The sequence below is a fragment of the Coptis chinensis genome, chromosome 4, assembly GCF_015680905.1.
Source record: "Coptis chinensis isolate HL-2020 chromosome 4, ASM1568090v1, whole genome shotgun sequence".
Taxonomy (NCBI): Eukaryota; Viridiplantae; Streptophyta; class Magnoliopsida; order Ranunculales; family Ranunculaceae; genus Coptis; species Coptis chinensis.
In genome coordinates, this window is record NC_141459.1 from 19,211,764 (window position 1) to 19,238,563 (window position 26,800).

At 38.5% G+C, this 26,800-nt stretch overlaps 3 protein-coding genes and 2 pseudogenes across 5 annotated transcripts in view; 2 read left to right on the forward strand and 3 right to left on the reverse strand.

Annotated features, from left to right (window-relative positions):
* Nucleotides 1-26,800, forward strand: part of LOC147502386 (S-adenosyl-L-methionine-dependent methyltransferases superfamily protein) — a 90,709-nt gene that overhangs the window by 34,559 nt on the left and 29,350 nt on the right. The window lies entirely within an intron of this gene.
* Nucleotides 1,295-3,833, reverse strand: LOC147502389 (pentatricopeptide repeat-containing protein At4g18520, chloroplastic-like). The gene has a single exon (XM_086603875.1). The coding sequence runs from the start codon at nucleotides 3,771-3,773 to the stop codon at nucleotides 1,941-1,943; it is 1,833 nt and encodes a 610-aa protein (XP_086460001.1). The 5' UTR covers nucleotides 3,774-3,833; the 3' UTR covers nucleotides 1,295-1,940.
* Nucleotides 4,757-8,861, forward strand: LOC147502390 (uncharacterized protein At4g37920-like). The gene is given in 7 exon segments (XM_086604526.1): nucleotides 4,757-5,217; nucleotides 5,220-5,246; nucleotides 5,249-5,334; nucleotides 5,400-5,568; nucleotides 7,253-7,410; nucleotides 7,541-7,728; nucleotides 8,538-8,861. Coding segments are annotated over 7 exon segments (1,116 nt in total). The 5' UTR covers nucleotides 4,757-4,889; the 3' UTR covers nucleotides 8,698-8,861.
* LOC147502391 (uncharacterized) lies at nucleotides 9,578-13,352 on the reverse strand (annotated as a pseudogene). The gene is made up of 7 exons (XR_015221688.1): nucleotides 13,313-13,352; nucleotides 13,151-13,236; nucleotides 12,932-13,078; nucleotides 12,739-12,846; nucleotides 11,389-11,512; nucleotides 10,410-10,680; nucleotides 9,578-9,952 (listed from the first exon to the last, which is right to left on the reverse strand). The product of XR_015221688.1 is annotated as an uncharacterized LOC147502391 (transcript).
* LOC147502392 (SNW/SKI-interacting protein A-like) overlaps nucleotides 13,391-26,800 on the reverse strand; it is a 36,588-nt pseudogene continuing 23,178 nt past the window's right edge. The window contains exons 4-5 of the transcript XR_015220908.1: nucleotides 13,868-14,660; nucleotides 13,391-13,785 (exon numbers count right to left, since the gene is read on the reverse strand). The product of XR_015220908.1 is annotated as an SNW/SKI-interacting protein A-like (transcript). The remainder of the gene's footprint in view (nucleotides 13,786-13,867; nucleotides 14,661-26,800) is intronic.

The following is a 26,800-nucleotide window of genomic DNA, read 5'->3' on the forward strand; positions in this document are numbered from 1 at the left end:
GCATTGTTCTCCTAATCCATTATGGTGTTGGTTCTGGTTTTCCTCACTATTGTTCAAAGATGGCATTTCACTCTGCAGTTCTCCTTTATCTTCTTGTTGAAAATCACTGTTGTCTAAAGATTCTATTGCACTAGACACCTTTCCTTCTGAATGAAGATCATTTTTGTTCAAAGATTGTATTGCACTAGGAACTTGTCCTTGATCTTCCCTTTCGTGATCATTGCTGGTTGAGGATTGAACTGCACTAGGCACCTTTCCTTCTGAATGAAGATCGTTTTCGTTTAACAACTCTACTTGTTGAAGCACCTCTCCTTCTATCTGAAGATCGTCATTGTCTGAAGATTGGACTTCATAAAACACTTCTACTTGATCTTCTTTTTGAAGGTCATCCATTTCACTGGACACTTTTTTATCTTCGCTTTGAAGATGAGTCGTATTATCCATTATCTGTTCAGGTGGAAAAAATAAAAAAATAAAAAAAACATTCATAAGTGAAACAACAAAAACAAAAAGAGATCTTCTGATACAAGAAACAATAATCAAACTAATATTCCTATTTCATATCATTTATTAGTAATAATATTCGTTGACCAAACATCATTTTCTAATTAATTAGATCCAGAAAATAAACAGTCATATTTACATTACAAATGAATCATAAAAAACACCTAACCGTTACAGTTGACGAGCAAAGTATCTGAATCATCAGAACATACCTATATAACGATTGTGAAAAAATAAATGTGATGATGGAGATCTGAATAAGGAAATTTTGAAACCGTCAAGAGAGAAAAAAAGAGTTTTTTTTTATTTTAGAAGAAGAAGAAAGAGAAGAAAGCGGGAAATCTATGGGCGGAAATTTGCATGTACCAAATTTTTACTCCCTTTTGAAATCTCTATTTTTGGGATCAAATTATCACCCTTGTTACTGTGTTAAATTGCAAGATAGCCATTTGACAAACAAGGGAATGGGCCCATTTCAGTGGGCCAAACTTCCACGACAAGATACAAACATCACCTTTTTGACTAATAATAATAAATTAATAATACGATGTGGCCATTAAAAACCATTGACAAATTCTTGTGCCGTCCATTTTCTTGGTTGTTTGTTTTTACGTCACCACGACTTTATCCCCATGACCAACCTGTTGACCAAAGGATCAATAGGGTCAGTGGTATGTTAAAGAATTACCAAAATGTCCTATACATTGTAGTCTACTCTTGCGATGTACAGTAATATACTAGTGTCTAGTGGCATAGAGGAATTCCAGATACATTGTAGAAAAGATTAAACCATAACCATACCATGAATTGTGAAGTCCAAAAACAAGTTTGGGAAAATCATATATTTCTGTATAATCAGTAAGAGTATTGGGCCTTACAACAATAGAAAGCACCAGATAGTGACAAAACCGGCCCAACCTTTGAAGGAACTTCTTGTGCCTTCATAGAGGGATGCTATCTAGCACCAGTAGCTAGCCAAAAAACATTTCTATTTTCCTTTGTTTTTTATAATGAAATAACATTTCCATAGAAGTACACATATATAGCTAGGTCAGTAGTTTCTACAAGATTTTGGGCTTCATCTGCTCAGGTGTGGGATGATCATATGTAGCTCAAACCGTAATGCTTTTTGCTTGCAAATGCATGAATGAGTCTAAACCAGCTGACAGCAGTAGAAGCACTGTACTCTTGGACAAACTTTCACCAAGGATCGATTGTGGCGAAAGTATGTTTCTTCTACATCCACTTCCAACCAAGCAACTTACTTGGAATGTGTTTCATCACTGTTACTGAGGTCTTAGGGTTCGTTATAGATTCACCCCTCTCAATAGTCACGACCCAACTCAAATGAATATTGAGTATGACTCAGTAAAAGCTGACCTTCGTTGCAAGCCAAGAAATCCAATTGATTTTGGAAGCTCCAATCAGGTAAAATATCAACTCGATTGCAAGGACTGTTTGGATAGGGACTCCAACTCCCACTCAACATCTCCACATGCACTTAAAACTGTAGTTTGAGTGTAGTCATCCACCTTAATACCTTCTGCTTGCATACGGTACATAAGCTGTAGTGCCTCTCTGCAAAATCCATTCCTGGCATACCCTAAGATCATTGCCTTCCATGAAACTTCGTTTCGCTCTGGCATGCTATCAAAAACACGAAAGGCATCAGAAACAAATCCACACTTTGCATACATATCAATGAGCGCGCTTCCGACAAACACATTAGACAAAAACGGGGTTTTCTTTACAGTGGAGTGAATTCCTTTTCCATGTAAAACAGCCTCCAGCTGTGCACACGCTTTCAGAGCTGATGAATAAGTAAAAGGGTTTGGCTCCACACCATCCCATAACATCTTGTTCAGAAATTCTAAAGCCTCTGAGCCATGGCCAATATGGGCATAGCCTGAGATTATCGCAGTCCATGAGACAACATCTCTGTTAGGCATCGATTGGAGAACTTTAGAAGCGTAAACATATTCACCACATCTACAATAGAACCATACAAGGGAACTCCCTACGTAGATATTGCTATGGACAGAATTCTTCAGTATCTGTCCATGAATTTCTTTTCCTAAGGGTGAAGCTCTAAGTGAACCACAAGCCCCAAGAATGCTGAGAATAGTTAAGTTATTAACATATATATGTCGTCTTTTCATTACTCGAAACAGCCTTATGGCCTCCTCACCGAGACCATTTTGCACATACCCAGCAATCATGGAGGTCCATGTAACCGTATTCCTTTTCTTCATGCCATCAAACACTCTCCTAGCATCACTGGTTTCACTACACTTAACATACATACTTACAAGAGAAGTTCCGACAAAAACATCATTATTAAACATTTTTTTCACTATCGCGCAATGTAACTGTCTCCCAAACTTTATATTTCTCTCCACCCTGCAAGCCTTCAGAACACTACAAACTGTAAACTCATTCGGGAGAAAGCCCTCGGACTGCATTTCTGAGAACAACGAAAAAGCCTCCTCCCCATATCCATGTTGTGCACAAGCTGTGATCATCGACGTCCAAGACACAACATCCCTCTCTCCCATCGTATTAAATGCTCGAAAAGAACTAGACAGATCACCACATTGTGCATAAAAGAAAACAATAGCACTATCTAGAATCAAATTACTCCAATTTCCTTTAACAACACAAGCATGAATTTGCTTCCCAAACTCAATATCCAATCTCCTAGTACACAAATTCAACACACAAACAAAAGTCTTACTATTCGACTCGACACCATTTTCCACCAACTGAATAAACAATTCCAAAACTTCATCATCAAACCCATTTTTCAAATACCCATTTAATATAGCAGTCCAAGAAACAACATCCCTTTCAGACATTTGATCAAACACTTTCCTCGCTTCGATTAATTTACCGAATCGTACATACACACTTATCAAATTATTATTTGCAAACAATACATTGCAGCCAAAACACTTTACAACAAGTGAATGTATACTTTTAGCTTCTTTCACATTACAACAAGCTCGTAGCCAAGAAGCAATCACCTCGGGGTCCATTATTTCATCATTTGAAAGAAAATCTGAGAGATTAAAAGTTGGGTTTTGAGTATAAGTATGAGAAATGAGTGAATTAATTGGTGGGTTTGTTTTGAAGAAAAGAAATGAGGATTTAGAAAATTTAATCAAGTTGTGTTTCATTGGTCTTGGTTTTTCTTTCTGTGTTAGTGATTTAGATGGTTTGGGAAGTAATAAAAGAGGTAAATGAGGTTGAGATGAGAGTGAAGATAGCATTGCCGTGATATGCGGAAAATTTCCGCGGGAACTTTTTTTTAGTTTAAATTTCTCGTTGCAAGTTATAGTAGTAACCTTAAATGGTTTGGGAAATTCGGGTCAAGCGGATAAGGGTGCGAACCTTAGTGGGCTGTGTGGGCTTCACCAGAATTGACTTGTTCCCTTGACCACTTTATTTTCCAACGCCTTTATCACTTTATGCCCACTCTACTTCTATGAGTTCTATCTATGAGTTCTATTACTAGATAACTGCAAGCAGGGGGCGGAGGTGGAGAAGAGAGAGAGAGAGAGATAGGTTTGTAGTGGGGAGAGATAGAGTTGGGTTTGGTTGAGAAGGAAGGAGGGGAGAGGGAGAAATTGCTCGAGAATGAGGACAGACAGAAGAAACCAACCAAAATACTTTTTGGGCACATCTTTCCGTCCGTTAATGGAAGAAACGCCCGCTCACTTGATTATCTGGAAAAAAAAAATAATAATAATAATAAATTTCTATTAATTTGAGTTTTATCTATGGTTTGTTAAAGCAAAAACTCAATTAGACTAGTATACTGCATTGAAGTGGGGGCCACGCATATGCTATGGTTATTCGACAAATTCACTCACCCAGTTCCAAATTTCGGGAGTAAACAAGCACAGCCTTCGAGGTGAATTTTTAACTTGAATTGTTTTCTGAATGTCCAGAAAAATATATTTGGGTTGAGAAGAACCAATAGAAATTGGAGCTATAATAAAAATAGTAAGAAATATGTGATCGAAAAAACAAAATCAAATTTACCTGAAGTTTCGGGCTCTCTTTAAAGTCAATTATTCATTATAATCTAACCCTAACCCTATTGATTGAAAAAAGTAAAACACGATTGATTAACATATTGACACGTGATGATGAAACTTGAAAGAAATGAAGTAATGTTGGGACCTACTATCTAGGCGTGAGTGAGAAAAACAATAAAGATATTGAGGAGTTGAAACTTGAGAAAGGAGAGTTTTGGGGCGGACAAACAGAAACCAACCAAACGACATTTTGGGCCGTTGGCTCACTTGACTATTAGCCCAAGCCAAAGCTGAAGGCTTGAGTCTCTAACAAAGCTTTCTGCTTCCCCAGTATCAAACACGTAGATGATGTCTTCCACGTCCCTCCATTCATCGCTTTCTCTCTCAAACAGCTTTTCCTCAACTCCACTGTCTCGTAGCTCTCTATGTTATCCTTTCATCTTTCCATTCATTACAAACTCTTCTCATATTTCTCCTTTATCCTGTAAATTCAAAGCCTTATTATCCACCGCGCCAGTTGTTGGTGGTAAAACTGCTGTACCAAATGATAGTGAGACCCAAGATCATGATGTCTTATATGACGATAAGATGATTCGAGTATGTGACAAGTTAATTGGGGTTTTCATGGTTGATAAACCCACGCCCACAGACTGGAGAAGATTATTGGCTTTCAGCAGGAATGGCCCAATCTCAGACCTCATTTTTCAGACGATGTCAAGAACGTGCTGATGCTGAGGATAATCCCGAGATGAAGCACAACCTATTTCGGCTTGCAAGGAAGCTAAAGGAGGTACCTTTTTATCCATTTTTTGTACATCTTTACTTAATTTAAGCTTGTATGGTTACTGTTTCTAGATTGATGAGGATGTGGAGAGACATAATGAGCTTCTTGGAGTGATTAAGGAATCGGCATCTGATATTAGTGGCCTTGTAGCAAGGCGGCGTAAAGATTTTACAAAGGAGTTCTTCGTACATCTTCATACTGTAGCAGAATCCTATTATGACAATCCATCAGAACAAAATGGTGAGAATTAATATTTAATGTCTTTTTGTTAGTGCTTGTTTTCTGGTACTTATTTTGTGACCATGCAAATTTGATAGTACAATGACCTTGTTCAAGTATATAACTATGATCTATTGGTTTATATGCGAATAATACACAATTAGTACAGCATCTTGGTAATGTGTGGGAAATCAAGCAACCATTCTATAACTGTGCTCATTTTTGTATTCCCAATTTTGCAGTAGATAATCTTCTGCTTGTGCAGATCTTAACATGATAGTCGTTTAGTGTGATCAAGACCACTCTAGCCCATCGATTATGGGCAGGCAAATGATATTCCTACCTCAAAAGCACCCTGGTGTACATCCTTGTATCTTAAAAAAACATGCTTTTCTTTTTTCTTTTTGGTCCGAACCATTAAATGATCGATTTTTTTAATGACTCGATGAGGAAAGAATCTAAAAGAACCTGATCGAATGTATTTTCACTATTTTGCAATACCCTTTTTAGATCTCATCCCTATAGCTCTCTGTATGAAACATTCTTTGTTCATGCAACATACATATTCTTTATAGTTTTGCAAATAAACATCTCGTGTTTTTTCACATGCTCAAAATATTTGGTTTATGATTTTGTTAATTGTTGACCTGGGTGTATGTGTAATGCAACAAAGTATAAACTTATCAATAGAGAGTCGATTCCCATAAAATATCAAAATAGAATATTGTGAACATGGAATGATCTCCGCCTTCCTAATTCAATCTGTTAGCTGTAAACTCTAAAATTGAGCAAAAAAAAATTGTTCCTTCAAACAAGGTACCGAGCAAAAAAAAAAAAAAACTTTAAAATTGAGTACAACATTTTCTAATCCTTCTTGACTTTCTCAGCTTCTGGAACTAGGTTGAAAAAAATGCTCCTGATCTGTTGTGCTAGGTAATTATGAAATAATATTAACGAAATGAAGATATAATTCAAAGATTGGAGTTTCATAAAACCCATTAGCTAGAAGTTGCAACCACGCTCACTCAACTCTGCAGTAACAAAACATCATGAACTTAGCTATAAAAGGGGGTCCTTCGCTCACAAGCTTGGTACCGTCACCTGATTTGGATCCCTTCTTGGCTGCTTAATCAGCTGAGAAGTTGTGTCCCTCCATATCGAAAGTATAAGCTACCACCAGCTCTTCTGTCTGCATTTTCTCCATGTATTGACTATTGTGCATAACTGAAAGAAAACTACTATTGCCAAAATCCATCACAGCTTTTCCTGAATTTGTTTAATCCATATATCTAGCATTCTCTTCTGTATTTGCACATCAATGCGGACCAAGATAGCTGAAGATTCAGTTATATATTTAGTGGAACACTCTAGTCCCAGACTGATTACAGTATGGGATTCACCTTAATACCTTCTCATTACCTTACCCAGTCCTGCAGATCAATGGCTATTTATTCAGAACTGTATCTAGCTAAGATTCTGATTGTATGTAACTATTTGAGGATCATGCACCGATGAATCAAGTTAGGGTACTGGGTCTTGGTCCCACTAGTAATTTTGGTGGCCATAATATATTTCATGTTGCAAATTGCACTGAAAATGTCTCTTTGTATTTGTTTGACTAGATTTGGCAAAACTCGAATACTTGTGTGGCCGCAGTACAAGCCTATGATACTGCGCCTGAAAGTATTGAAGCACTAAATGCCAGAGTTAAAGTTCCAGGAAATCATAAACTCTCCCAGTATAGATGCTGCTTGTAAGAAAATAGACAATTTGGCTGAGAAAAACCAGCTTGATTCTGCATTGGTGCTGATGATTACCAAAGCGTGGTCAGCTGCCAAGGATTCAAACATGGTGAAAGACGAGGCAAGTAATAGTTAATCTGGACAAAGCTGACTTCATTATTCTATAATGATGCAACTCGGCCTATTGGCTTTTTACTAAATAAATTTATATTCTTATTTATTTAAAATCTTTATGAATTTATATATGGCAGGCAAAGGACATATTGTATCATTTATACAAGAGTGCAAAAGGTAACCTTCAGAGGCTCATGCCAAAAGAAATCAGGATACTGAAGTATCTTCTCACTATTGAGGACCCTGAGCAGCGGTTATGTTCTCTAAAAGACGCATTTACCCCTGGAGATGAACTAGAAGGAAAAGACACTGACTGTTTATACACGTAAGTTGTCATTACACCTCGATTTAGTAGTTTAGTGTTACGAATTGGTACCCAGTCACTTTGCGTTTCCATGTCATGTAAAGTCTGCATTTGCTGTACTTTGGGTAATAAAACTCAAAATAGAGCTCTTTCTGTTTAGATATCCGCTGCTGAATTGGTAAGACCCAAAACTTGATCATGATACCAGTTGCTCATCAATTAGGTGTTAGCCTTAATATACTTTACAGGACTTGAACGACTTTACCCTTGTTGGTTTTTTAAAGTGGATAAGGGGTCTACTCGAGTGGTGTATCGTGTGACATAACAACAAACAGGTGGAAGGCATCTTTTTAGATTGTCTTAATCCACAGCACAATCGAACAGAGATTTATTTTGATCAACCATCTGTAAATAGAATATCTGTGTCCTAGAACCAAAAGATTTTAACACTAGTAGCATCTGCAAAGTGTTGGATCAACACAGGTGAGCAGAGGGACCCACCAAACAGGTTACTTAGATTGTATGGATTGCCTTGTATGTTATACGTAGCAACAATTGTTGTGACGGTAGATGGCAGGGTCATATGTAGTACTTGGAACTGATGAACAGTGGGACCCAACTTCTAACCGTGCTTCATGTGTTCTACAAAGCTGTGGCTAGATGACAATCCATAGAATCTAATATCATAGTTGGGGACTTGGGGTTCTCTCTTTTTTCTTTGACAATCCATAGAATCTAATTTCCTAGATGATGTTCTCATTCTTTTGTCTTTCATCTCTATTGTGTGATTATATGTTTTAGTAATTGAATTGTGCATTCTCTACTTACAGAACGCCAGAGAAGCTACATACTTGGATCAAAACGGTGGTGGAAGCGTACAATTTTAGTAGGGAGGGTACTCTTATAAAGGAAGCTAGAGATTTGATGAGCCCAAAAGTCATCCAGAGACTGGAGGAGATGAAGAAAGTACTTGAGAACAACTTCATGTAAAATTGTAATACTTCAGGAGCCAAATCCTTTAACCTTCAAAGTGCAATACGCTTGAATACCACATTAACGAGATGTATTTTAAGTTGCTATAATCTGCAGGATTCTTATTTTTTATGTATTTATAAGGTTTTGTGTTCTACAATAAAGCAGGATGTTGATGTAAATCATTCCATTGTCAGTCTCATTTTCTTTCCACTTTGCCAGTCGGCCACAATTTCAAACCATATTTGTTAAGTTACGTTATTTGACCCGGAAATCTTGAACCCAAAATATCGATGGTCCTGTAACTGCGTAACTAATCTGATACGTATGTTTGCTCTGTGGGGAATGAATGTTCGTGGTCCTTCAGATAAGTCAACTAACTCGCCAAATGACAGTTAAAACTTGAAAGAATCTGATAGAATAGCCGTTAAGAAGGGTAAAGTAATCCAGTTCAGTTATAAGTAAGCCATTTTTTACGCTGTTACAATTCCAAGATACATCAATTTCACCTGAGATGGAACATTTTTCTAAAATAAAGGTAGATGCGAACTTGCAAATAGAAAGAACTTTCCAAACCACTGAAACGAGCCAATCCTATCATCTTGGTTCTAGATACATTTAGGGGACGTTCAAGAGAAAAACAGAATCAAAAGCTTGGATTCTCCACTCACGCAAATCCACGGCATAAGTTTGCTGTCAGAATATAAGGGTCATGTACAGAGGTCTCTCCCTTTAGCAAAAGAATTAATTCACAAACATACTATTCCCCAATCAAGTGACTAAAGGGGGTGAAGTGCTATCAAGTGTAGACAGATCATGAGTTGTCAGAATCAGAGATAGTAGTGTCTATAGCAGTATATTCAAATCTTTACACTAATCCGGAAACAGTAAACAACTGTAACTTTGAAAAGTTATTTACCATATGAGATCATTGATATGTTGATAAATGGACAATGAACAAGAGAAATTACATATCTGTTTTCGATAAACCCTAAATTATATCTCAAATCTCCAAGATGCACCAACTATAAGCATTGGTATCTCTGAATATGGAGAATAAACAAGGGCCCAACCTGTAGACAGACTTACCATAAAAAAACAGCAAGTCCGTCTACACTCTACACTGTATTCCACTATGTATGGATGACAAACGGTTGCTTGAAGCTTATAGAAGACCGAGTGTCTTCAACTGCTGAACATGCTCAGGTGGGAGAGGCGGTGGGGACCAACTGGAGTCTGTCATCTCACCATCAACATCTTCCACAACGTACTCCTATTCAAAAGGTTACAATGTTATCTCAAGAAAGGTTATGGATAAAACATTCTGCAAAAGAAAACAAAATAACATACTAAATTAAAGGGTCGCAATTTTAACACCCTGTCATTCAGATAATGAAAGCAACCCGTATAGCCAACCGCAGAATAACGTGCATCTTGTCCACCAACACCAAATTACTGAAAAAGATGTTCTACACAGATTATGGAGTAATGCCAGTCTGATTGGTCACATTCCAAATTTATATACCAAATCAACAAATCCTAATTGCCAAATATTTTCGCCGTCATTTCTACAGTCTTTGAAGACAAATAATTGGAACAGTCAAAATGATTGGGTTTTTGGACTAGCCATTGTAGATGTCCTTCAGTTGAATGACTTGATGAGATGCTTACAAATATGAACAAGGCTTGTAGCACCTAATACAAATTAAACTAATAGAAAATTCCCTTACTTTGGTTAACATCCTTTTGGCAAGTATGTGGTAATGCCGCTGCCAAATGCGTTGCCCAACCATTGTAGCTACAAGTACGCTGTAGAATATGCCGATCACAGTAAACAGTCCTAACACTACTAGACCCATGATTAATAATAACGGCAACCCAGCTTCGCCAGCACCTCCTAAGCAACCACATTCACCTGCACTACTTGCACAGCCTTCGAAGCAGGTTGTACAATCAGTCCACATGCAAAGCGTGCCAGGTAAATGGCAATCTGCACACATTCTGCAAGAGGTGGAAATAAAAAGAACATAAAGCCGATTGGCAGATCGGATGAACTAACTGTTTATTGTAGATCTAGATAAATGGAGGAGATCACAAGTGGAGCAACAAGCATAACGTGAGAATAAAAAACAATCCATCTTAAGAGAAAATTCATGTTTTCCATCAATACCTACTAATATATAGACATTACCGTAAGTAGTTTATGTTTTCCAAAACTCATGAATCATGATGAAATAAGAGTATTTAACCTTCTGAAACATCTTACATGGAATAGAATGTGTAACATACTACTCCGATTTTTTTTTTTCTGCCCAAACATATTGTAGAAGGTAATAACAGGATCCTAGTAGGGGAGGGAGAAAGAGGTCCCACTATCTTTTAATTGCTGTTAATTACAGCAAAAATTTCTTACCCTGTGTCTTTCACGATCCAGGATAACTGTGAATGTACAAATTAATACTAAAATGCATCCAATATAAATACAGGAAAGAAAATAGGAAGCTTGCAAACCAGACCTCTTAAACCAGATGATGGATGAATCAACAGTATGATAAACAATAATACAACGGATGGATCTTGCAAACTTATGCAAATAGCTTAGGGAACCAGGATGACTGTGGATGTAGTTGTACAAGTTAATATTAAAACATACTGACAGTAAGAGATGATAAAGTACATCCAGGATTCCAAAAACTCGAAAAGATTTACCCAGGCTGGCAGCAACAAAGACACAGTTCTCGACATGGCTGGGCTAAATCATTGCGCACTCTTCGATCGTAACAAGTAATGAAGCATCCAGATAATCCTAGAAAAGCAAAAAACAGTAGTGCTCCTGCAATTGTCAGCAAATAGAAAAAGTGCATTAACATCACAGCACCCTCTCTTTCGTTGTTAGATTGTACAAATAATATCTATACTTTTGAGGATCAGGAAAAAATGATCACCTCACACCAGAAATATGACATTGAGAATTATATTATTTGTTAAGGATAGGATCCATATCCTAGTGAAAGGATAGAGCCACATTGTGTACTTACAAAACGAATTAAGTACTGAAATTTCACAGATAAGATATGGTCACCATGGAGATCATCCTCACAAAAAATCGTCTTACTTGTGTATGTCTATGGTTGCAAAAACTTGAGTTCAATTTTAAATTTTTATCTAACGGTCCACAATGTTTGATTTTGTAACACCTTTTATAAGGTTTGACTTCTTCGAAAGAGCTGATTCTTTGGTGAACATGTTCCCCGCAGCAGGGAAATTACATCCACAAAAACTTAGCCCTTAATTCAGTTTTTCTTAAATGTGTATACAATGTGGGCATAAAAAAAGTGGCTCTATCCCTCCCCATTAATATGGACATAAAAAAAACAAGTCAGTAAATTGGTGTATATAAGCCTAAGGAACATTACAAGACATTAATACTAAGAGGCATTTATCCAGTTGCACGAATGACCAAGAGTAAATGCTCTGTAATGATGCATGAATCTTTCCAATTCTAATAAAAAGTTTAATCTTTGGTATGAATAAACTACAGACATCAGATACAAAATGTCTTCCAGACAAGTTTATCACAAAGCCAGCATTTCTATAAATGAAAACTATGTCACGAGAAACAAACAATAGTAGAAACGAAATCCTTGCCTACTGGCAGAGAAACAGATACCAGCCCCAATCACAGAGTGATGGTCTAGTACAATGTTTTCCAATACTTTTTCTTTCTTTGTTCCATTTTGTTTTTCTTCCTTCCTTTTTCCTTTTTTTTTTTGGTCATGAAATCTGAGAAACAAGTACATTGTATTACTAGAGGCTTAAGTTATATGGCTATGACCATTAATATAGTGACTGAGAAATGCCTGACACAGTTGAGAAATGAGGGACTGAGTTTTAAAACTCAGATTCTAGGGGACAACAATAACAAAGCACAGTTAAACCTTTAAAAGCATACCACCCATCAGAATGAGTTGTATGGTAGTAGACAGAAATGGGCTGGTTAAGAGTAACAGTCTATCCATACACAAACATTCAAATAGATGATCTTATCCTGAGAGTTACCACAAATGTAGTAGAAACTAAGTCCACCAGTAAAACCCCATGATGAATGAAGCCAGAATTGCTCATAACTATCAGTAAAGTCGCCAAATATGCCAATGGCGCAATTACCTACAAAACCCATAAATAAATCAGACCAAACACAGATCCCCTCAACAGTGTATCATAAAACAAGTAAAGCGAAAGTCTTACGTACAAGTTGAACAGCGGCGAAAGTAAATACGATATCTCTAGTAACAAAAAAGTGAAACTTCAAAGTTCGCCATTTCCTATCAGCAGCACCATACACTCTCAAATGATATGGAGCCTTACACGTAGTACAATGAGCAAATGCAAAACCCTCCTGCATATAAACATATTCACATTCAAAACAATGCCCACACGATACAATTAATTAACAAATTGTGTGACTTACCCGTATTGCCCTCCAATGATCTAAACATTCCCTGTGAACATATTTTCCTGTTCCTTTGCATTTACATGGCACAATAAAATCCCTCCCTAAATTTTCATTAAATCAGTAAAACCCTAAATAAATTGACTAGAATAAAAAGAGAGAATAAAAAAAAAGTGTTACCATCAGAGTTAAACAGATTCTGCATTGAATTTGTTCACCAGCGTGATAATGATCAGAAAATGGAAACATACGTGATAATGATACATTAAAGAGCAAGTTATTTTTATATCCAAAAAAAAAAGTACATTAAAGAGCTAAGTGTTCCTTCAAATATTAAATTAAAGCATAAAAAAAATTGGGCTATTCAAGACCCTTTTCAAACCAATGGCGAGTCCTGCCAGATCCTCCATCAATACCATCTTGCTTTAAAGACCCAGCACTTGCTTTCATGGTCCCTCCACTCCCAACCTCGTCTGTTGCTTACTCGCCTTTAATCACCTTTGTCCAAAAGTGATCCAAATCAAATGGATCAGGTTCTTTCTCAAACTCAATCGGGTTTTCTCTTGGACCTGCCGTCTCATTAGCACCAGCAAATCCCTTGTCAGGCCTAAACCTGTCTGTCTTCAGAACCCTGTCCAGCTGCTCATCTTCACCTCCATACATATTAGTGTCAGTGTCTTTCTTTGGCTTGTAAATGCTATCGAAAAGTAGATTTTGCAGTACATAGCTTTTTACCATAGACATTGTACTGATCATCAGCGGCAAATCCAGAGTCCATTCCTTTCTCTTGGTTAAATAGCCTCTGGTCGTACATTACCTCTCCCCCACACCCTGCTCCAGTATTAGCCATCCGTAGCGCAACCTTCTCACTGATATCTCTATCCCTATCCCTTGTAATCTTGCTCTTCTTCCCCATTGCCACATCCTTGGCCTCCAACCTTCTCTCCCTTTTCCTCTCAGTTCGTCTCTCTCCACGAACCTTTTCACGCACTAAACGTTCTTCCCTTGTCTCGTTCTCCCTCTTACTTTCTATCATCGTTTGATTGTCTGGTGCACGTCCACTACCTTCAGACCGAGCTTTCTGTGCCAGTGCTCGCAATTCCTGTTCCCTCCTATCCTTCTCCTTCATCAATATTTCTTTTTGAAGTTTTGACCTCATTGCAACAGCTTCTCTTGCCTTTCGTTCTGCTACATTCAATGCTTGCAAAATTATCATTAATCTGAACTTCTTGCAAACCCCCAGACGCTTCTCCAAAGGGATATTATAACCTTTAGGATTCTTCCAATTCGATATACAAGGTGGGACTTTCCAACCCTGCTGATCTTTCACCGCCACAGGACGAGAAGGAGAGTGCATGACCGGAACTTGGATCCACAGGCATCTCTGTCATCCTAATTATACGCAGAATTATGATGTGATGGAGTATATTTAATATACGAGGAATTACATGACCGTGAAGGTACATTCAGCCGACTAACAAGAATTTTCTGCTCGTCATAAAACCGGCATGTTGGAGATAAGGTAAAACTGTTTTAAACACAATTACAGAAGCAGAAGGATCATATTTAGATGCATCATTAGTGTGGTCATCATTATTAGGTATTTCTGTTGATTTATTAAAAGTTTGGAAAATAAAGTGGAAAAAACGAGGCTGTGAGGGTTTAGCGAGACTTAAGGGCTTCTATTTCGACTTAAATTGAGGATGGAAGTGTTTAGGTTTGTTACCGCAGATCCTATTAGCCACTCTCAAGTCTCAACAACGTATGGATACAATTTTAGTGGGGTGGGTTGCAAATTTTAGTGGGGTGGGTTGCAAATGTATGTTTGATAAGAGGTGTGGCAAATGCAAATTTTGTCACCATTTGTCACTATCAAATTTGCTATGTGACAATTATGTGAAATAACTTGTTAGCAAATTTAATTTGTCACTATTTTGATGATATTGTGGTAAATATTATTTGCCCTGATTTGCAACCATTTGCTGCTGTTTGATTGTCCAAATTTGTTGTGGCAAATATTTCATTTTTTTCATTTTTTGTGCTTTTAAAATATTTAAGATTTAAAAAGTATAGCTACTCTTATTTGTAAATTTATTTTATTTATATATGGTTCTATTGAAAGACCACGATGTTAATTTCTTAGCTACTACCAATGGTATGCAAGACACAAGTTCTTGTGTAGATGGATTTGATAAAACGTTTAAAGTCAAAGTCCCAGGTGAATCTCCTTTTGAAGCTTCCAAATCCAAAGTGATAGGTTCATGTAATGGATAGTTTCAACACTTTAAATCAAAGGTATATTTAAGATTCACTGCTTGTCTCCAACATTACAAAATTAATCGTCCCTAATTTCTAGTATTTTTCTAAACCGTAATTGAAAAGTTTCCAACATTCATGTACTCAGTAGTGAAAGATCTAAAAATCGGCCTTTGCTCTCGAGTGTGCAGTTTGTTTAAATGAATTCGAAGATGATGAAACGCTTAGATTGTTACCGAAATGTGATCATGTCTTTCATCCAAAATGTATTGATGCTTGGTTAGGTTCACATACTACTTGTCCAGTTTGTCGTTACTGAATTTCAAACGCATTTCGGCAAGGTGGAATAGGTTTGATAAAAGTGAAATTCCCAGTTTCGATTTCACAGAGTGATCTCGATGAATAATATGTTATCAATATGCATCACAACAAATTATCAAACAGATGTTCAATATACAACTGAGAGAGTAGACAACAAACTTGTATTATTGTATTGACCGTGTACATTTCCAAAGAAGTTGATTAAAGAAAAGAGCTTACGGCTTTGCCATTGACACTATCCCCGCAAAAGCCAACAGAACCACCTAAAACTCGGAGCATGGCAAAGAGTACACCAACAGCACAGTCCTGAGACACCATAGAGGAATAAGAAATATAAACACGCATAGTATGTTCTGCTGGCTTTATCCCTCACATGAGGAGGAAATGAATTCACTCTGCGTTGAGATGATGTCGAGCTGACCAGCTATCATATTAACTTTGACCAAAGTACGACCGCGCCCATGCCGAAAGACCTCGAGGCCTTTCAAAGACGACCAGCTCAGTTGGTCTTGACCCGAAATTCCGTGCCCAAGTCTATTTTCGTGGGCTTTACTACAGTAACCGCGAAATTTGTTTTTTCCTATAAAAACAAAATCAAGGTTTTGAAAAACCAGGACTAATGCAAGCAAGCAACCAGAGAGAGAAAACCCAATCTTGAAAGCAATCAAGATTGAGAGATAACCTTTACAGAGAGATAACCATGTAAAGAGATAAGAGTGATCTAGTAAGGTGAGAGACTGAAAGGAGAGATTGTAATCTTCCTTCCCACTTTATAAAGAACTAGCTTTTGTGGAAGTAGGCACCATTGGCCGAACCACGGTATATCTTTGTGTTGTGGTATGAGTTTAATTACGCTTTACATTATTATCCTCACAATAGTTGTTTTAGTTGGGCATGTTAAGTATAAGTTGTAGTTGATATTTAGAATTTGTGCGGAATCGAATTGTGTTCATACAAGTTATCTATGTAGTGGGGAATCGATTGGTATTGGTATAAACCCCAAAAGTGGTATCGGGGAATTGGTTAGATTAAATTTAGGGTGTTATCCAAATCTTGGTTGGAAGGTATTTGATAAAACTCCCGGAGAGAAGATTTGAGCTTAAATAACTTGTAGAGATGGACAAGTCGGAAAACTTCGCATGACGAGTTTGAATAAGAAGAACTACACCATCCGGAAAGCGAGATGGAAGACTTTGCTATATTCGCAAGGACTTGGCACTTCCCATTGAGAATAAGGGAATAAAACCGTAGAAAAAGACTAATGAGGTCGAAGAAAAAAAGCTTGACAAAAGCGATTGGATACATTCAACATGGATTGACGACGAAGCCTTTCACCATATGTCCCAAGAGACTACAACCTTCCGGCTTTATGGAAGAAACTTCGAAGACCTTTATGAGAGGAAGTCGGTGAAAACAAAGTGTTGGTCGTTAAGAAGTTTGCCGACACGAAGTACCAAGAAGGTTCTTCAATGTCTAAGCATCTTAACGAATTACAGAATACCATCAATCAGATGCATTTGAAGAAGATCAATTTGGGAGACGAAGTTGAGGCTTTGTTTCTATTAGGCTCTCTACCCTCGAAAGTTGGGGAGACATTAGCGCCTCTACACGGAGCAGCCAAGGATGGAATTGTTACCATAGAGATGGCTACCACGTCTTTCTTGAATGAGGAGACTAGAAGGAGTTCAAAAGGAAGCTCCTCACACTCAGAGATCCTTGTCACAGAGAAACGGGGGAGAGATAGATACAGAAAACCATCTCGTTCTAGAGGTGGTGACAGAACTAAATCTAGGGGTAAAGCTAGAACTCCTAAGGCAGAGAGGCAATGTTACTATTGTGCCACCAAGGGCCACTTCATATATGAGTGCAGAACACTGAAGAGGGATGATAAGAATAACTGTGTACATGAAGACATGGTGCAGAGGAACGGAAACACAGGCAGAGATACTACTGCACTAGTCGATGATCTAATGGGAATTGTATCAGATTGTGGTGTGTGCTGTCTTAGTACCTCATGTCAGGATACAGAGTGGGTGATAGATACAGGAGCATCCTATCACGTCACACCGCATAGGGGATTCTTCACTACCTACAACTGTGGTGAATATGGTGAAGTGAGGATGGGTAACGATGTAAATCTCAAAGATTATAGGCATTGGAGATGTTCATGTAGAAACCCGATGTAGGCTACACCTTGACACTCAAGGATGTAAGACATGTCCCCGACATACTGTTAAGCCTAATTTCAATTTGGGAAATTAGATGGCGATGGCTTTGTAAACTCGTTTGGTAGCGGGGGTATGAAAACTAAGCAGAGGTTCCATTGAAGCAGCTAGAGGAAAGAAAACTTGCTCTCTTTACAAAACCAAAGGTTAGTTTGTGTAAAGCGAAATGAATCTGTGAAAGAAAGAAACTTCCTCCGAATCCACGGCACAAGAGATGTCATATGGGCATAAAAGGGATGGAAGTTCTTGCTAAGCAAAAGGTCGTGCCGGATATTAAAGGTACACATTTAAATACATGTACTCATTTGTTTGGTAGGAAGCAACACACGGGTGTCTTTCCAAAGATTCCCTCTCCACACGAAAAAGGATAATCCTTGAACTAGTGCACAATCGATTTATGTGGTCCTATGAGAGTAAAGTCCCACCAGGGAGCTTTGTACTTCTTGACATTCATTGATGATACGTCAAGAAAGATATGGGCTTATAGTCACGAAGACCCGAGGATGAAGTACTTGGCGTGTTTGAGAAATTCCACAAAGATGGTGGAAAGAGAGATTGGGAAGTTGTTGAAGTGTATTCCCTTAGATAATAGGGGTGAGTACATTGGGCCATTTGAAGAGTATTGCCGTGAGTCATGGGGATTAAATCGTGAAGCGGGCCGTTCCCAAGATACCGCAAATGAGAATGGAATAGTAGAGAGAATGAACCGTACCATTGTAGAGAGGATAAGATGCATGATATCTCACTCTAAGCTACCTAGGACCTCTTGGATAGATAAAGCAATGCATTACATTAGACGCATGTGATCAACCTATCGCCATCAAAGCCTCTAAATAATGATTATCCGGAGAGTATGGTCAGCAGAGATGTTGATTATAGATACTTGAGGGTATTTGGGTCGCGGGGCATTTGTGCATATTTCGGCGATGAGAGATCCAAGTTTGATGACAAAGCCAAAGCATGCATTTTTCGGGTTATGGAGATGAAAAGTTTGGTTATAAACTCTATGATCCGATTAACAAGAAGGTAATCCGAAGTCGAGATGTTGTGTTCTTGGAAGACCAAACCATAGCAGACTTTGAGGAGGGTGAGAAGCTACAGGCTTTCACCAATGATCTTGTTGATTCAGAACCAGAAGTTCCTACTATAGAACGTATAGAAGGCATTGAGAATGCAGAGAACCATGAGTTTGAAACTCATGATGAGAATCCTATTGCTCATGATGGGATAGAACCTATTGGTATAGAAGATCTGCGATGAGATGCATGAACCACCACCGAGCAAGCAAAAGTGCATCCTCCTAAGGCACCGTGCCATGGGGCAAGGAGGAGGTCGATTGAAGAGACTAGCTTCACCTGTATCCACCACATCGTCGTTTTACTATCAGATGGTGGAGAACCTATGTACTATCAAGAGGCACTTGAAGGTACAGACAAAGAAAAGTGGTTGAAGGCCATGAATGACAAGATGGATTCTTTGCATAAGAATCACACTTATGAGTTAGTTGAGAAACCGCAAGGACGAAAAAATTTCAAGAATAAGTGGATATACAAAGTCAAGCATGAGGAGAACAATCCTCACCCAAGGCACAAAGCTCACCTTGTTGTGAAGGGATTTGGTAAAAGGAAAGGGATTGACTTTAATGAGATTTTCTCTCCTGTTGTGAAGATGACTTCTATCCGGGTGGTATTGGGTATGACCGTAAGTATGAACCTAGAGGTTGAAAGCGACTAGATGTTAAAGGCAGGTTTTTTCTTCATGGAGACCTTGAAGAAGATATCTACATGGACCAGCTAGAGGGGTTTGAGGTCAAAGGCAAGGAGCACTTAGTATGCAAGCTGATAAAGAGCTTGTATGGGTTGAAGCAAGCACCGAGACAGTGGTACATAAAGTTTGATTCCTTTATAGCGAAGCAAGGATACAAGAAGTCTGCTACCGATCATTGTGTGTTTGTTCAGAGATTTCTAGATGGGGATTTCATAGTGTTATTGCTGTATGTGGATGATATGTTGATAGTTGGCCCAAACATCAACAAGATATCCAAGCTGAAGAAAAACTTGAGTAAGTCCTTTGAGATGAAGGATTTGTGTAACACCCGTATTTTTAAATACGTATTTTTCTATTTATTTATTAATTAATTTAATTATTTATTTTCAAAATTCGTCGGATTGGACTCGGGATACGTGGGCCCGGTTTTGGGCCCGAATGGTGTTAGGCTTGGGTTTAGGACCCAATATATAAACATTTTTTCTAGAAAATAGGGTTGAGAGAATAATAGAATAATGAAAATGGAGGCGCAGATGAAAATTTGGATTTACGGAGGGTGGAGCCGACGGCTCGGACTTCGGAGAAATTAAGTAGGAGCTGTTCCTTCAATTGAAAGTAGAACTTATCTCTCACCAATCGCTAAAATTATGATTTTTTGTCGGTTTAGTATTTACTTAATTCTTGTCGAGTGTTTCCGACCCAGTTTTATAATTTATTTTGGTTAAATTGTTATAATCTTGTGATCTTGTTGAGGCGATTTATCTTTGTCAATGGCCCTTGAAAGCCCTCTCCATGAAAACAAAAACAAATGGTCCCGTGATATGTGTTGGAAGTGTTGGTATCTCATTCTTTTTCCGGTTATACTCTTTTGTTGTTGTGTGGATAGCTTTGAGCAGCGTCCATGGAGGTCGAGTTGGTTCTTTTCGGTGGTGGTGGTGATGTGGAATCGAGATGGGTAGTATAGTATAGTGTGGGTTTTGGTTAGGGATCAAAACCAACCGCTTTGAAAAGGGTGCTAATGGTGCGGTCGAAGCTCCGAATAAAGCGTTAATGGTTTTGAAAATCGCCAGCTTTATATTAAAATTGATTGTTTGGGTTTTGGTTGGGTGTTTGGATGATGGGTTGTTGGTAATGGGGTTAGGAGGTTTGATTGAGGTTGGAAGGAGGCGTTAATGGCGTGTTCAACCGGTTGAGCTGTGGAGGAAGAATTCGATCCAATTTATGGGATAGTTGTTTTGGTTATATGGAAATTGATTATTGAATGTTGGAATTTGGGATGGAGTCTTTGCTAATAGGTGCTATTAAAGCTTAGGAAAGCTTGGAGAGGCCATTAATGGCGGGAAAAATTGTAGATCTAGTTTGGGGGAAAGATTGGATTTAAGAGTTGGGATTTTTGGCTTTGTTAATGTTGTGGGGTTTTTCCACAGCATTTTCGCATGTATGTTGGAGGGTGGCGATTAAATTAGTGGAATTGTGGCAGTTGATTCGGGGTCTTTGTGGTGGAGGGATGATGAGCAGTGGATTTCGATTTGGGCTTGGGCCCAGGTTGGTTTATTTGGGCCCGGGGTTATGTTTTTGTTGGGCGAAACCAAGTTAAGTTATTTGGGCCAAAACCCGGTTTGTTTGTTTGGGCGAAAATTTGATGGTAGTTGGGCGAAATTTGGTTTAATTTTCGGACCACATCGGTTTTGTGTTGGACCAATTCTTTTTAGCCTTTTGTTTTGTGGACCGGTTTATATTAACGTTTTTGGGCGAATCCACTTAACCGCTTTGGGCGATTCGGATAAGTTTTGGGCCCGTTCTAATATTGTCGAGGCCACCCATGGGACTTAAAATAGATCAATTAGGGTCGTAGAATAAATAAGTGGACTTTTAGACTTTCGGATTCTAAGGTTTGGGCTTAGCCGGGTTAGGTCCGAACCATGACCTTGGTCCGCGAGCCCATGAAGCCATGCACTTTGCCTTTAGCCATGAACCATGGCTATGACCGAACATCGAGAACGGAAGCAGCGGTTTGACTTTGACGATAATGATTTGATTTTGACCCGGGACATGTTGACTTTGACCAGGACAGTTTGACTTTGACCAAGACATGTTGACTTTGACTTTGACCATGACATGTTGAGTTTGACCTTGACCATGATGTGTTGAGTTTGACCTTGACCAGGATGTGTTGACCTTTGACCGTTGACCGTTGACTTTGACTGGGAATGTTGACTTTTCCAGTTTTTCACATATTTGATTATATGGATAAATATAGTAATAAAATATTGTTGAGATTGTATAACTTGGTTTGTCATTATCTAAGAAAGATTTGACATTGATGTTGTGTATTTTGACACGTGACGATATTGAGATGTTATGAGACATTATATTCCTAATACGTTATAATAAAGATGTATGTGATACGTGGAAGCATTGTGACATGAGATAATATGCTGGGATATTTATATTAATGCAATATCTTGGAGAAATGTATATACACTCCATTAATTTATATATGAGATGCTAATATAGTATTGGTGAATATTTGCCGGGGAGTGTGGCGTTGTCTGATAATATATATTGTACGTGAAAGAATGAAAGTGACTATGAGATATAATTGAGATATTTCTAGATATTATGGCTTAGTGCAATAAGGTAATTGACACCCACGTGATATAGTAGAAATGTTTATGAGTCATTAATGTATGACACCTGAATAAATTACATAACGAAAATCCTAGAACGACTACCCACAACTCATGTGATTGGCCCTTACGGCGTTTCAGTTAATCCGAATGGCCTTCGGGCGGCCTTCCCGGCGTTTGATTAAAATTTGAATGGCGCCCTCGGGCGAGCCGAATAATTAACTTGATTATTCCGTTCGCAAAAATAGAGCGATGATCGCAATATTTTATGCCGAATAGTGGCGATTTACATAGATTTGGCTTCCGTGTGAGGATTTACGGTGTCGCGGCATCCCGCCAGGTGGTTCACGCCGCGAGTGGCTCATTATGTGTAAAGGAGGCATGTGGATGTACATGTTAAGTTGGGTTCGCGATTGTGGTAGCCCGGAAACTAGGTAAGACATAGATACTGACGTGATTTTAGGGACACACAAAAAAAGCCCGAAATAATCTAATTATGGTAATATGTTAGTTAATGATGTATCTTTAGATAGATGATTGTATATGCTTGGCTGGTTATAGTTTAGTTAGAACCTAAGGCGCCTCGATGGAGGAACTACATGCCTTATTTATTATGTGTATAGTTTGTTGTGTGGTTAGTGGGAAGTTAAGGCGCCTCAGTGGAGGAACTACCTGCCTTAAACTATTATTCTTAAGGATGTTGTTTTAGTCGTTGAAAGTTAAGGCGCCTCGGTGGAGGAACTAACTGCCTTAGGGATTGGGTATATATATGTATAAGTATATGATGTATTTTTAGAGCTACTCACACCAGCATTTTATAATGCTGACCCGATTTGCATGTTTGCTTATCGGGTGTGTTCATTAAATGAACATAGTTGATAAGTCTTGACAGGTTTAGTGATGAAGAAGATTGGTTGCTGCTTGTGGTTTGCGTTAGCATTGCATCTCAGGTTGTGTTTTGTTTTCCCTTGAGGTGATATAGATTTTCAGTTGAGATAATATTATTTGCATTTTCATTTGTAAATTGTTTTATAATGAAGAGGACTTTGTTTAAGTTAAAATTTTTATTGGTTTTAATTATCAGCATATTTTAAACTGTTTATGGGCTTTTGGAAGTGGAAGTCGTCACACCCTCGGAGATCGAAGAGTCGGGGAACAAATAATGTTTTTTCGAATTACTGTCCGAAATTAGGGGTGTGACAATTTAAGGTCAAAACAAAGCGGATACTTGGGATCACGGATCACTTGTGAAAAAGAGTGGGAAGTTGTGGCTTTCTCAGAAAGCTACATTGAGAACGTGTTGAAGAGATTCAGTTGTCCGCTTGGTGGCGAGTTTCGCATGACCAAAGAGATGTGTCCAAAGGGTGAGCATGAGCAAAGTTAGATGGAAAAGATTCCTTATGCATCCATAGTGGAAACGATGCCTTGATAGGTGTGTACAAGGCTTGGATATTGCTTTTGCCATGGGCATTGTAAGCCGCTTTTTGTCAAATCCGGGGAAAGAGCATTGGGAAGGTGTTAAGTGGATATTCAGATATCTCAAGGGCACTTCTAAATCATGTTTGTGCTTTGGTGGAAGTAAGCCCTTACTTGAAGGCTAAATGCAAACATGGCGGTGATGTTGACTCGATAAAGTCCACCTCGGTTATCCGTTTACTTTTAGGGGGAGCGGTTTCTTGGCAATCAAAGTTGCAAAAGTGTGTTGCCCTCTCCACTGCCAGAAGCCGAGTATATTGCGACCAGAATGTTGCAAAGAGTTGCTATGGATGAAGAGGTTTAACTTAACTAGGGCTAAAAGCGAGAAGCGGTTTGTAGTTACATGTGATGATCGAGGCGCCATCCATTTGAGCAAGAATCCGAGTTTCCATTCTAGATCCAAGCACATTACACGTGTGTTATCATTGGATTAGAGAAGTACTTTCGAAACAATCATTTGTGTATCGAGAAGATCCATACCGACAAGAAACGGGTCGGATATGATGACCAAAGTCTTACCGAAAGGTAAGTTTGATATTGTTGTGATATTGCGGGGCAACACACTCCTCCTCCCGCTGATTTGGAAATTGCATAGAATTATCCCCCTCACCGCTCGTTCAGGGGAGATTGTAACTTTATCACTCACATGAAAAGGAAAGGAATTCACTCTGCGTTGAGATGTCAAAGCGACCAGCGGATTCATTAACTGACCAAGATCGCGACCAGCGCGCCGCCGTAGAAGACCTCCAGGCCTTTTAGCGACCTGCGCTTCAGATTAGTCTTGATCCGAGTGCGACCGCAAAGTCTATTTTCGTGGGCTTTTCTTCAAGATAACGCAAAAATTTGTTTTTTCTATAAAACAAAACCAAGGTTTTGAAAAACGGGACTAATGCAAGCAAACAACCAGAAAGAGAAAACCCAATCTTGAAAGCAATCAAGATTGAGATATAACATTTACAGAGAGACAACCCTGTAAAGAGATAAGAGTGATCTAGTAAGGTGAGAGACTGAAAAGGAGAGATTGTAATCTTCCTTCCCACTTTATGAAGAACTAGTTCTTGTGGAAGTAGGCACCATTGGCTGAACCACGGTATATCTTTGTGTTGTGGTATTCGTTTAATTCTGCTTTACATTATTATCTATTATTAATAGTTGTTTAGCGAGTTGGGCATGTTAGTATAGGTTGTAATTGATATTTAGAATTTGTCTGGAGTTGAATTGTGTTCATACAAATTATCTCTGTAGTGGGGGAATCGATTGGTATTGGTATAAACCCCAACATGTTCTGCTGATATCAACACGCATAGTATCCATGACGACATACTACTGAGCAACTAGTAAAATCAGTTTCTGAAACCAAAATGCAAATAATACCTAAAAGGAACGTCTTCATTAACCACAAAAGTTCATACTAAAAGAAATGATTCAAAGAGAGAGTTGACCGGCGGGGCTACAAGTCTTAACTCAAAATGGTGATATGCGGCATGGTGGGTAATGTAGGTTTTAGGGAGTTTATAAATGTCTATGTAGCAAGTTTTAACGGTTTAAGGGACAAAAATAAAAGGCGTGGTTCCCCTGCCGAGGAAGTCCTCGCCTCAAAGAAAAGTTTCAACACTTTCGGCCAATGACTTTGTTTAAAGCTCTCTCACAAGTCATTCTAACAAGAAGTGTTTGACATTGTTCGGAATTGCATTAGAATCGCTTCACTCTACATATTCTACATTTCGAATAAATTTGATCATACAAATATTGGAGTAAGACCTACACCGAAACCAAAAATAAATAAAAAGAACACAACGTCGAATAGTTCTTTTGAAATTTCTCTGAACAAACAAACTCACCGAAATTTATCGTAAGAAAATAATCAATGATGGCCTTGAAGTTGCTTATTGAAAATACTTTTCACTGTAAGGATCATTTAATTCTAAGGTAATAGTCCACCAAGTAGTAGATACATATGTACTCATCTTCCACCCGCACAACTTCCAATTGCATTTTGGTCATGAAGGCGAGATCTTCTCCCCAGTCAAATCTCATCTGCAATCTCTTGTACTCCCTGTCTCCGATTAATCTCAACCTGCTGCCACTCTTCCCACCTCTCCCGAGAGTCCCTCTCCTTCCGAAGATCTGTACCACATCCGACATTGTTGGGCCCGGTCTTGGTGACGGTTGGGTACAAAGTAGAACAACTTTGAATCATCATCTCCACCTCTTGGCTGTTGTAATTCCTAGTTAGGTTGCGGTCAACAATGGCCCCTAGTCTTTTCTCCCTTTCCAGCTTCTTCACCTATAAGGACAAAAGAAAGCAAAAGGAGAAGAAATACACATTAACAAGTTGAAATAAGAGAACACCTACTTAAAAGACCAGTAATAGGAATTTCATGTACATCAATAAAGGAACTATACATCAACAGTGCATCCACAAAACTTGAATCAAATCCTAATCCCAAAGAAACAGGAGCTCTCCTGTGGTATACCTTCTAGGGGTGGGAATTTGGCCCTAACGACCCTAACCCGGCCCTGACCGACCCGACCCTAAGCCCTATAAAGCCCTTATAACTAAAGCCCTCACAGAGTTTAGGGCAGGGCCGGCCCAGCCCTAATGCCTTCTAGGGCAGGTCTAGGGCTAAAGTTCTAAAACATAGGCCCGACCCTAATTCAGCCCTCATTAGCCCGGCCCTAACCAAGCCCTAACCGGCCCTGTTTCACACTTTCACTATAAATACACATACCATAATTGTCCTACTATTTGTTAAATATTGTCAATTAAAATAACATTATCCTTTGTAATTTATCACTTACACCCAAGGGTACTTCCAATAACTTGTCTTATATAACAAAAACTTGTCAACTTAGCAACCATGAAGAACAATGAGCACTAGCCTAATAAAAAATAAGACTTTATTCCTTTGATCATCAAGTCAAAGTTCATAACTTATTATTCTCAATTTCTTTTCCCACTTACTTCTTAGAAATTATATTTTTATTCACAT